The sequence below is a fragment of the Rhincodon typus genome, chromosome 8 (genome assembly GCF_021869965.1).
Source record: "Rhincodon typus isolate 14 chromosome 8, sRhiTyp1.1, whole genome shotgun sequence".
Classification (NCBI taxonomy): domain Eukaryota; kingdom Metazoa; phylum Chordata; class Chondrichthyes; order Orectolobiformes; family Rhincodontidae; genus Rhincodon; species Rhincodon typus.
The window spans coordinates 81439767-81452514 of record NC_063339.1 but is presented as its reverse complement, the minus strand read 5'-3'; the positions used below and the strand labels follow the sequence as shown (position 1 = coordinate 81452514).

Genomic DNA, 12748 nt, shown 5'->3' with positions numbered 1-12748 from the left:
TGGCCTGCTGTGTTCATCCAGCCCTGCACCTTGTTGTCTCGGATTCTCCAGCATCTGCAGTTCCTACTATCTCTTGTAATCTAAGCTTTGGTTTCCTAATTTTTGTAGTAAGTATTTCTTGGAGCTCACTTTCAGTAACTCTACTTTCTCTGTGTTGGTAATTTATAGCATATTGGTACTTGAAAATATAAAGGAAACCTCAAATTTTAAACTACTAAACTTCTGTTTGTCTATAGTACTCATTAAGCAGATCAAATTGTTCCCACCACTACCTCTGGCACTGACTGACCTCGATCTGCTGTGGTTCAACTACACTGCTCAAAATTCTTTTGAGGAAATAATCATGAACTTGCACAAACCTATAATTTCACGAAAGCACACCTTTCCAAATACAGGCGGAAATATATGCCTTTGTAATCCTAGTTGTACTTTGACTGTGGTGTTTAAGTTGATGAGTAGTATATTTAATGTAATTTTATTTGGATATACCATGTCCTAACTTTACATCCTGTTCTTGAATATACAGACACGTGGTGTCGGTGGTAGAAAAAGAACTGATTCCACTGCCCAAGAAGACCACGATAAGCCATATGTGTGTGACAGTAAGTAATGCCACACAGTGATTACAAGTCAAAATTGCCTCTTGCTGCTCCGTTTGGACAACCCCTGCTCTTGCATGTGGTAAAAGTGTCTCTTCTCCTCTCTGGTCTGCTACCTTTTTATATCTGTCTTCTGTGAAATTCACTCCTTTTTCTCTTGTTTCTTCTTCTCTGTTTCAGATAGTTACAAACAAAAGCATAACTCAAAAACATCTGACAAAGGTACTTTCAGTCTATGAGTAACTGTGCATAGACTGCAGCTGGAGTGATTTGCTTCTTGCCTGCTTTTAAGTTACCTCGTGTATTTTTACTTTCTATTCATGATACACTGTTACTTCACTCTACTGACGTGAATTTTTTAAGAAAAGGCACTGATTAAAATATGTACCTGATATAGTTGATTGTATATGATTTAACATGCTACTACTTTATCTTCCTCTTTTTGTCACTAGTCTGTGGCAAGCGATACAAGAACCGTCCTGGTCTTAGTTATCATTATGCTCATACTCATTTAGCTGATGAGGAAGGAGATGATGACCGAGATTCGGAGCCCCATTCACCACCAGTCTTGAGAAGTGAAGGTCACAAGCGTAAGTATGCCCAGTTCCTGTATTGTATTCTGCTGGTGAGAGAGAGTCCCAGTGTAGTGTTACAAACAAAGTGATCCTGGGGGAGGGTTTCTCTGCTCACCATTTTAGAGTGATAAATATACTTGTATAGATTTGCCTCTGAGAAGATTGGGTTTTTTTAAATGCACATGATAGGCACAGCATCTTCAAGAGTTCATTCACCTGTTTATTGAGGATGGAATGTGTTCTTATCACTAAAGGAACAAGTCAGATTATTTAAGTGGAGATAGATTTTATCCTGAATGAAGTGGGACATTCAGATAGAGGTGCATCTTGTACCTTTACAACATTTTCTGAATTAACTTTTTTTTATTTGTATTTTTTGCCATTTATTTAAAACTGAGCTTGGTTTTATTTGGCTCACTCAATTTATGTATCTTTTTCAAATGAAGTTAAACAGCAGAAGGAAGTTTTATTAACTTACTCTGTTAAATATAAACTTACTGGATTTGATGTGGGGCCATCTTAAGACTGGAGTTAATTGCATAGGAAAGCTGAAGAGAAATCATCCCTGTGCTGACCACAGGTCATTAAATGAAATCTGACTGAGATATAAAGCTTGACAGTTCTGCAGTGACAGCAGGAATTGAGCCAAGGAGCATTAAGGAGAAATGTTTAGATAAGGGAGAGTCTGAGGAATTGTCTTGGGATTAGCAGACAGCTGAATATTGATCAGTTTTGCTCAAACAAGCAAGGTCACGGACTAAATACTTCACTGCTGAGGAGAAGGAAGGCAGGGGTTAGGAGTGATGATTGTCCTGATTAGCCCGTTGCTATAGAAACCGTGCAGACCTGAATGTGTTGTACAGCAGCAGCTAAAAATAATTTATTTTGCTCAGATCTGTCCTTTTGGAGAAACCTTGTTTTGATTACATCCTGTATGTCAGATATTGGCATCATCCTCTCAGCAATGATCCAGCAAATGAAAGTAGTTGCAGCTTGCAGACAGTAAATTAAACAGTGTGGACTTTATTTAATGAATTGAGAATTTTATGTTTCATCTGTTTCCCTATATGCTATTTGAAGTTGATATTTTTTACATCTGCTGGCAGGAGCAAACCTGTGCAAGGAATAAGTTACGGGGTTTGCAATCCAGGGGTGTTCCACATGATGGATGTAGGCTTTGACTTATCCAAAAGAAAAGTTTGAATTCTTACTGAGAGTAAGCATTTTTTTTTTTTTTTGTTCACCCGTTAATACAGCTCATCCTTTTACACTAGACTATTACTCTTAGAGCCACGCAAGATTTGCTGAACAAAATTTGCACATTACAGCTCATCAGGCAAGAACTGCTAGCACTTTCCTGATTCTCTTTTGTAATTTCTCTGTTACACTGTCATGAGTAATGATTCTGTTAACTTTTTGCATTTTACTGTTCCTATTGACTTCTTTCCCACTGCCAAGTCCTTTTTTTAAACTTGATTCTAAGTCATTTTTTCTTTATTTGCTTCACGTTCTCTCCATCCTAAATTCTTACTTTTCTTGTTGTCAAATCCTTGCATCTTTCCCTTTTGTCTCAAGAAAATCATCTCTATGTTTTTGCATATTAAGTATAAAGGATTTTTGAGGTTGCATTTTTCCCTCTTTTGGTAGTTTGCATTGGTAAAGAAGCAAAATGATTACATACGTATTTAGTTTGCAGCGGGTGCATGTTAGGGATTTTATGTCCATGACAAAGGGCTTACTTTTAGAGAAGTATAAGTCTACAGACTACACTGATTTTTTTTTTCCCCTTAGAAAAGAGGCTGATGATTTTATTTAAGTTTGCAAGGTCATGAGAGGTCTGGAAAGAGTAAAGGAGAAACTGTCTTGACTGTAAAAGAATCGAGAATGAAAGCAAACAGATATAAAGTGATTCACGAAAGAAGTAAATGTGATGAGAAAAACCTTGTCATAGTGCAAGTGGTTAGGATATGGAAAGCACTGCGTACAAGTGTAGTGAAGGCAAGAGGGCATTATTAGCTTATTTAAATAGGAATAATATGCAGGGAAAAAAGCATCACCGTTTAGTGTCTTACCCCTTTGCACCTTAACGATTCTGAGTTTCTGTGATTCACTACTGGCTAGTCTGGCAGTAGAAGCAGAGCAATAGCAAGGATGGAGTAATTGAGAATAGGGATAAGGATTGCAACTTCTGGCTATCTTCTGTTGAACAGAAATTTTGAATAATTCAAAGACAGTTGACCTTCACTCTGATAAAAGAGAAAAAGGTGAATGATGCCAGTTTACCCCCAGCTCCCTCCCTCTTCTTTGCCCTTCCTCCTTTTGAGTTAATAGTATCACAAGCTCTATTCCCATTCCTGACCTACACTCTACAATCAGTGGCAAAGCAAAAATGCTGGCTGCTAAGCTCAAAAATCTTCCGAGATCTCTGGCAGGAAATTCTCCTTTCCCAACAGCAGTTTAAATCTAGGACCAAATCAGGGTTGTCTTACTGTGCAGCAGCAGTGATGTCATTAAGTAGGAAGGCAACCAATTACAAGGATGCATTAAGATGCCATAAAACCAAGAAGTTAAAGACTTCAAATCCTTCAATTTTAATTCCAGTTTCCAGGTGCTAAAGTAAAATATGATGATCAAGATTGACACTAACACCATAAACTTTTAAAATGAATTATTTTTGAAAATAAGGTGAGCTTTTAATTACTCTTCCACAAATATAAAATTAATGTCTCAAAAATCTTTTTTTCCATTTTTTCATTTTAGATCCATTTGCTGCTGCATTGTTTCAACACCATAAGCTCCACCTGTTCTCTAGGCTAGTGAGGATGGTTCACAGTTATTATGAAGTTAAGCACCATTTAAAAGTCTATTTAACTACTTTAATATGCAGCTTTTTAGAAGATTTTTACAGGTAGTCTTGAAAGCGTTAATAATGTAGATTTTCTCACCAGTAATAATAGGAATTGAGAATGCAGTCTGAGAACCTCAACAGTGCAACCTCTAGAGAACCCTGTACTCACTGGCAGTTGCTTCTGGATTTCAGGATTATTCTGTACATGTCCCATGTCCAAATTCCAAAAGTTGCTGTCAGTTTCAGAGGACCTAAAAATGGCAAGAATAAGTATTTCGTTGTCATTATGTTAGAAAATCTGGGTGCTGTTTTAATACACATTGGGCAAAACAGTGCTTCAGCATCAGTTAACGGCTCCAATCACTTTCACTTACCTGTGCCCCTCTGTTCCACATCGGTACCTGCCACTGATCGAAAAGGATGACAGTGTCATTGCTGAAACAAATATTTAAGTGCTGCAGAAATATGTTGACTGTTGGGAATATCTACAAGTTAGAATACTGGAGGACTCCTAATTCTGGCCTCATTCTGTGCTTGGTGGCAGAGTACTTAATTTCCTGTTTGATGTTTGCAGAATACAGTCCTCTCCAAGATTTACATTGCTAATATTTTGAATTACCCCCTTTTTTTAATAGCTTGTTATATAGTTTGATTGAGATTTGTTGTCTGCTAATTGGTATTTATCTACTCCAAAGGTGTGCCATTTAAAACTGATAGCTGTAAAATGCAATAATGAAAGTTGGTAACACATGACTAAACCAAGTTGGTGCTATTTTGACTAAAGATTGAAAGTCTGTATATGCTCATTGTGTGTTTATTAGCCTACTTTAGTGCATCTTCCAAATGTGTGCAGTGATAACAGACATCCTTTAAGAAGGACAGAGACCAGCAGAGTTATTGAACTGCCTGGTAACAAATACCCTGATGTAACCTTCTCTGACTGGCATAGATAACACAGCGTGGAGCTGGAGGACCAGAGCAGGAAAGTTGATGTTTCAGGTCGGGAGCCTTCTTCAGAAATGGGGGAGGGGGAAGGGAGCTCTGAAATAAATAGAGAGGAGGGGTGGGGCTGAGGAGGGTAGGTGGGATGGTGATAGCTGAGTACAGGTAGGCAGTAGTGGGGATTGATCAGTGAGGTGGGAGAAGCGGATAGGTGGGAGAGAAGACGAACAGGTTGTGTCAGGTCAACGAGGCATGGATGAGAGGGAGCGTTGGTCCGGGGATGGGGAGATCTTGAAACTGGTAAATCCACATTTAGGCCATTGGGTTGTAGACTCCCAAGGCGGGATATGAGGTGCTGCTCCTCCAGTTTCCAGGTGGTGTCATTGTGACACTGGAGGAGGCCCAGGATGGACATGTCACCCAGGGAGTGGGAGAGGAAGTTGAAATGGTTCGCGACCGGAAGGTGTTGTCATTTGTCGTGAACAGAGTGCAGGCGCTCTACAAAGCGGTCTCCGAGTCTCCGCTTGGTCTCACCGATGTAGAGGAGGCCACGTCGGGAGCAGCAGATGCAGTAGACCGCATTGATGGATGTGCAGTTGAACCTCTGTCTGATGTGGAAAGTTTGTTTGGTGCCTTGGATGGAGGTGAGGGGGGAGGTGTAGTGGCAGGTGTAGCACTTCCTGCGGTTGCAGGGAAAGATGCCAGGGGTGGTGGGGCTAGTGGGGAGTGTGGAGCGGATGAGGGAGTCGTGGAGAGCGTGGTCCCTATGGAAGGCAGATGGGAGTGGGGTGGGAAATATATCTTTGGTTATGGGGTAGGATTGCAGTTGGCAGAAGTGATGGAGAATGGTACATTTTGAATACGGAGGTTAGTGGGGTGATATGTGAGGACAAGTGGGATTCTGTCTTTTGTATCTCCTGCACCTCTGCCCTCACATCCACTCCCCCCAATAAAAACAAGAGATGAGGTCAAGAGCATTTTCGACCAGCGAAAGGGGGATGTTGCGGTCCTTGGAAATAAGAGCACATTTGGAATGTTCGGGAGTGGAACGCCCCATCTTGGGAGCAGATGCGGCAGAGGAATTGGGAGTAGGGGGTCGCATCCTTGCAGGAAGGTGAGTGAGAAGAAGTGTATTCTAGGTAGCTGTGAGAGTCGGTGGGCATGAAGTAGATATCGGTTTCGAGATGGAGACAGAGGTCCAGGAAGGAGAGAGAGGTATCGGAGATGGCCCAGGTGAATTGGAGGTTGGGGTGAAAGGTGTTAGAAAAGTTGACGAACTGTTCAAGCTCCTCATGGGAGCACGAGGGAGTGCCAATACCGTCATCAATGTAGTGGGGGATAGTGCCAGTGTAGCTGCAGAAGAGGGACCGTTCCATGTATCCTGTGAAGAGGCAGGCATAGCTTGGGCCCATGCGGGTTCCCATGGCCACCGCTTAGACTGTAGGAAGTGGAGGAGTTGATGGAGAAGTTAAGGGCAAGGACGAATTTGGTTAAGCGGGATGAGGGTGTCGGTGGAGTGGGACTGGTTGAGCCTGCGGGAGAGGAAGAAGCGGAGGGCTTTTAGGCCATCAGTGTGGGGGCTACAAGTATACAGGGATTGGATGTCTATAGTTAAGTTGAGGTGTTGGGGGCCAGGGAATTGGGAGTCTTAGAGGATGTAGAGGGAGTGGGTGGTGTCCTGGACGTAGGTGAGGAGTTCCTGGACTGGGGGGAGAAAACAGTTGAGGTAAGCGGAGATAAGTTCAGTGGGGCAGGAGCAGGCAGAGACAATGGGTCAGCCGGGGCAGTCAGGTTTGTGGATTTTGGGAAGGAGATAGAAACGGGCGGTGATGGGTTGGGGAATGATGAGGTTGGAGGCTGTGGACGGGAGGTCACCTGAGGTGATAAGGTTATGGATGGTCTGGGAGATGATGTTTTGGTTGTCAGGGGTGGGGTCATGATTGAGGAGGCAGTAGAAGGAAGCGTCAGAGTTGGTGCCTGGCCTCGGCTATGTAGAGGTCAGTGCGCCATACCACAACTGCGCCTCCCTTATCTGCGGGTTTAATGGTGAGGTTAGGGTGGGAGCGGAGGGCTGCACGTTCCTTCGGGGAGGGGTGGAGAGGTTGAGGCGATCGATGTCGCAACGGCAGTTAGAAATGAAGACGTCGAGGGAGGGTAGGAGGCCTTGGCGTGTTGTCCAGGAGGATGCGGTGTGTTGGAGACAGGAGAAAGGGTCTGTGGAGGGTGGGTTAGACTCGAGGCTAAAGAATTGGGTGCGGAAGTGGCAGAAAAACTGTTTGACGTCCAAGCGTGAACGGAATTCATTAATGTGTGGGCGGAGGGGAATGAAGGTGAGTCCTTTACCAGTTTCAAAATCTCCCCACCCCTAGCCTCATCCCATGACCAGCCCTCCCTCTCATCCCCGTCTTCTTTGACCTGACACAACCTGTCTGTCTTCTCTCCCACCTATCCGCTCCTCCCACCTCACTGACCAGTCCCCACCACTACCTACCTGCACTCACCTGTCACCATCCCACCTACCTTCCCCAGCCCCACCCCTCCTCTCTATTTATTTCGGAGCCCACTTCCCCCTTCCCCATTTCTGAAGGAGGGTCCCAACCTGAAACATTAGCTTTCCTGCTCCTCTGATGCTGCCTGGCCTGCTATGCTCCTAAAGGTCCACACTGTTATCTCTGACTCCAGCATTGGTAGTTCTTACTAGTCTATATTATGACTAGTAGTCTTTTCTAAGTAATACGTTGGCTGATTATTTTGCAATTAATTCAGGTTGGGGATCTGAAATGCTGGAAAGGCCTCACCACCCCAGTCCCACCTTTTTTGGTTTATGTTACTGGATCACAGAATAATCATAGCACAAAAAGAGGTAATTAGGCCCATTGTGTTTGCACCATCTATTATCTAGGCCACTTCTATGCCAATCTCCTGCCTTTTTCCTATATCACTGCACACCATTACTATCCTAAAAGCCATCCGTTGCTCTTTTGAATGCCTCAGTTGAACTCACAAACACCGCTTTTCTAAACAATGTATTCCATACCCTAACTATGGAAAAGTTATTTTCTCACGTCAGCCTTACATCAGCTAAACATTGCTTTAAATCCATACCATCTCTTTCTTCTTCCTTTTTCAAGCAAAAATAGCATCACTCTATCTACTCTGTCTGGCCCTATCACTGTTTTTGAAGACCTGAATCGGATCTCTCTCAGCTGCCTTCTGAGCATGGAGAATAGTCCCAATTTCTTCAATCTATCCCCATAACTGAGGATTTTTTTTTAAAATTCATAGGATGTGGGCATTGTTGGCTGGCTAGTACTTATTACCCATCCCTACTTGCCCTTGTGAAGCTTATGGTGAACTGCCTTCTTGAACTGCTGCAGTCCACCCTCTGTGGATTGACCCACAATGCCGTTGGGGAGGGAATTCTGTCGGATGCATAGAATTGGATTTGCCAACAAGAACGAACTTGTCAACTGTCTGTCTGAGCTCCCCGTTGGTATCAACGATCACCTCATAACTCTCTATCTACAACTTGCCAAGAATCAGCAGGCAGTGGTTGTGAGTGCCATTGATGAATCCAAATGAGGCTTCCACTCTACTCTGGATGCCAACCTCCAACTCTGGAAAGGAAGGATTGAATTGCATCTCCAACAGATTCTGCTGTCACCAATTGTGCAAAATACTAGCTGGTCATCATCAAGAGTGTTCTGCCAAAAAAGCACATTCAAGACTTCTTGGAGGCATTCATTATCAAAGCACTGGCACATGATTGACTAAATCCTATGACCAAAAGGGTGTCCTTGTTACCAAAGCGTTGGCCAATGCAGCTGGCCATCGACTCATCTGTTCTTCTTCAATGTCCATCAATTGCCACCAGAAGCAGCTGAAGATAAGAAACAACTCCGGGGGAAAAAAAAAAATCGACTTTGAGCGGCTTCAAGAGCTAAGCAGGTTAGCAAACTTTCAATTATGTCTTCACCAAAAACTCCAAAGCATCCATTTAATGAATTGGAGGAAATCTGGAAAGAGCTGAAGACAGCCATCATCACTGCCTGTGAAGAATCCATCAGCTACAACACCAGGGAACATGAGAGAATGACCAATCAACCAAGACTTCGTCAACAAGAAGATGAAAGCTTTCTGTGCCTGGCAAAACAACATCAGCAAAGCAAAGAGGAGAGTTCATCAAACAGCAAAGGTGAAGTTACATTGAAGAGCAAGGGAAATCAAGAACCAAAGATGGACACTGAAAGCTAAGGAGCTGCAACTCCTTGCTGACAAGCACAACATCCAACACTCTTGGCCTCAAAATGTGGAGTAAGGACAGAACCCTTTAGAGAGACAGAAAACATCAGCCTTCAATGGAGAGAACGCTTCAAAGAACACCAAACTGTGACACCAATTGTAGATGTTGATGTGTTTCAGGAAATACCCCAGCATTCCATCAAAGTTGATCTTGGACTCCTACTTAATGTAGCAGGAATTGAAACCGCCATTAGACACGTGCAAAATGAAAAAGCTGTAGTAGATGGGATTCCAAGGGAGGTTTTCAAACTTGAGGAGCAGAGCTTACCTCTCATCTCCATTGACTTCCTGAGAATCTGGGACCAAGAAGAAATCCCTGTCAATCTCCGGGATTCTGCCATTGCTATTGCATTCAAGAAAGGAGACAAAATGGACTGTGGAAACTACTGAGGAATCTCCCTACATTCCATTGCCGGGAAGATCTTCACCCAAATCCTCACTAGTTGCCTTCTCCCAGTCGCTGGCTTTTCAGAGCCATTTCTTTTCCCCAGGAAAAGCCCTGGGGAAAATTGATGCACAGAGAGATCTGGGTGTTCAGGTCCATTGTACCCTGAAGGTGGCAACACAGGTCGATAGAGTGGTCAAGAAGGCATACGGCATGCTTTCATTCATCGGACGGGGTATTGAGTACAAGAGTTGGCAGGTCATGTTACAGTTGTATAGGACTTTGGTTCGACCACATTTGGAATACTACATACGGTTCTGGTCGCCACATTACCAAAAGGATGTGGATGCTTTGGAGAGGGTGCAGAGGAGGTTCACCAGGATGTTGCCTGGTATGGAGGGCGCTAGCTATGAAGAGTTTGAGTAGATTAGGATTATTTACATTAGAAAGATGGAGGTTGAGGGGGGACCTGATTGAGGTCTACAAAATCATGAGAGGTATAAGACAGGGTAGATACCAAGAAGCTTTTTCCAAGAGTGGGGGACTCAATTACTAGGGGTCATGATTTCAAGATGAGAGGAGAAAAGTTCTTTACACAGAGGGTGGTGGGTGCCTGGAACGCATTGCCAGCGGAGATGGTAGAGGCGGGCATGATAGCGTCATTTAAGATGTATCTAGACAGATACATGAATGGGCAGGGAGCAGAGGGATACAGATCCTTGGAAAATAGATGACGTGTTTAGGTAGAGGATCTGGATCGGCGCAGGCTTGGAGGGCTGAAGGGCCTGTTCCTGTGCTGTAATTTTCTTTGTTCTTTGTGATTTTCAACCTTTGGACATAATTTTCACTGTTCAGCAATTCCAAGAGAAATGCACCAACCAACATGGCCTTCATCAATCTAACCAAGGCTTTTGACTCGGTTCAGTGAGGAAGTGCAGTGGAAGGCCCTGTTGAAGGTTGGTTGTCCAGAGAAATTCAACAACTTCCACAGTCTCCACGACAAAAGTCAGCAATGGTCTTTACTGGAAGTAATATGACAGATTCCTTGAGGTCAAGACAGGGGTCAAGCAGGATGTGTCATCGCCTCCATCTTTATCACTACCATTCTTCACCTTGTCAAGAATTAGTCTGCCAGTAGTGTGCACTTTGTTTGTAAGATGAACAGAACTTTTCAACCTCAACCAGATGAGCTTCAAAAAGAAAACAACACCAACCTCTCTTGTGGAACCCCCAATATGTGGATGACAGTGCTCTCTTGGAACAGAAACTTGTAGATTAAGCAAAGATGTTCTGAAGGCACAGTTGGCAGTTGGCTTTCCAATAGTAGAACAGGCTACATTGTAAGTAGTGAATGCAATATAGAATAGGGAGTGGAGGTAAATTGCTGCTTCATCTGGAAGGTGTTTTTTCTCATTGTCCAGTGAGGAGACAGGTAATAAAGGGTCAGATGTTACTTGCATTTGCACAGGAAAATGTGGAAAGGGGATGAATTTCTGAGCATAATTTTGAGGAATGGAGTGTACCAGGTATTATGGGAAGAGCAGTTGCTTTGGAATATTGACTGCATGGAAGGTGAAAATATGCCAGTTGGTGGAAATGCTGGAGGATATTCCTTTTTAAGTAAGGTGCAGATGGAGCAGAAAGTGAAGACAAGTGGAATCCTATCACCGTTCTGAAATGAGTGGGAAGAAGTGAGGGCAGTTTCTGTCTTGTAGATCTCTGACTCATTTATATAAGTGTGGGAAATGGGTGGAATGAAGCTAATGCCCCTGTCAAACACATTTGGGTGGGTAGTGGAAATCCTTGGTTGTGGAGAAAGAAGGATATGTTGGAAGCACTATTATAGAGTCTTGGAGATCTACAGCACGAGAAAAGACCCTTTTGTCCATGATATCTGCAGCAGTCAAAAACAACCAACAAACTATTATAATCCCATTTTCCAGTACTTGACCCATAGCTTTTTATGCATTGGCATCACAGGTGCACATCTAAACACTATTTAAATGTTATGAGGGTTTCTGCCTCTACCACCCTTACAGGCACTGAGTTCCAGATTCCCACCTTCCTCTGGGTCAAAAAGTTTTTCCTCACATCTCCTTGAAACCTTCTGCCCCTTACCATCATCTGTGCCCTTCATAATTTTATACATCTCACTCATGCCCCAAATTAATCTCCTCTGCTGTAAGGGAAACAACCCCAGTCTGACCACTCTCACTTCATAACTAAAATTCCTCATAACTGAAACTCTCCAGCTCAGATGACATCCTGATAAATCTCCTGTGCACCGTCTGTGCGATCACATCCCTCCTATAATGTGGATTACAAAACTGCACACAATACTTTTAGCTTCGGCCTAGCCAACATTTTATACAATTCCAGCATCACTTCTCTGCTTTTAAACTCTGTACCTCAGCTAATAAGACAAATATACCATATGCCAACTTAACCACATTATCCACCTGTTCTGATACCTTTAAGGGACAACCATTCCAACGTTCTTCAATGTTTCTCAGGGTCCTACCGTTCACCACATATTCACTTGCTGTTTCTGTCTTGCGGAAGTGCATAATCTCACATATGGAATGAATTCCATTTACCAACCGGCCTGTCTATATCTCCGTGGAATCTAAGGTTATCTTTCTCACTACCTACTACCCCAGCAATTTTCATATCATCTATGAACTTACCAGTCAACCTGCCTACAGTGTAAATCGTTGATATAAACCATGAAAAGTAAGGGCCCCAATACTGACGACTATTAGAACCCTCAGGAAGTCTGTTTCCAGTTAGAAAATCACTTCTGAATCATCACCCTCTGCTTCCTGCCACTCAGCTTATCAAATATCTTTGGTTCCCGTGGTCTCTTAGCTTTGCTATCAGTTTCCTATGTGAGACTTTATCAAAAACCTTGCTGAAGCCCAAGTAAAATACATCAAAATCATTGCACTTACCTACACACCTGGTCACCTCTTCGAAAAATTCAATCAACTTGGTCAGACATGACTTTCCTTTTGACAAGGTTCCGCATGATAGACAATTAGTAAAGTTAGATCACATGGGATTCAGTGTGAGCTTGCCAATTGGTTACATAATTGGC

General features: G+C 43.1%; 1 protein-coding gene across 3 annotated transcripts in view; it reads left to right on the top strand.

Moving 5' to 3' along the window:
• dpf3 (double PHD fingers 3) overlaps positions 1 to 12748 on the top strand; it is a 98684-nt gene that overhangs the window by 71826 nt on the left and 14110 nt on the right. For 2 of the 3 annotated variants that reach the window (XM_048600404.1, XM_048600402.1), the window contains 3 exons: positions 527 to 602; positions 780 to 821; positions 1052 to 1189. In XM_048600404.1, coding sequence (XP_048456361.1) covers positions 527 to 602; positions 780 to 821; positions 1052 to 1189 — 256 coding nt within the window. The remainder of the gene's footprint in view (positions 1 to 526; positions 603 to 779; positions 822 to 1051; positions 1190 to 12748) is intronic. The other variant, XM_048600403.1, reaches the window with a different exon arrangement.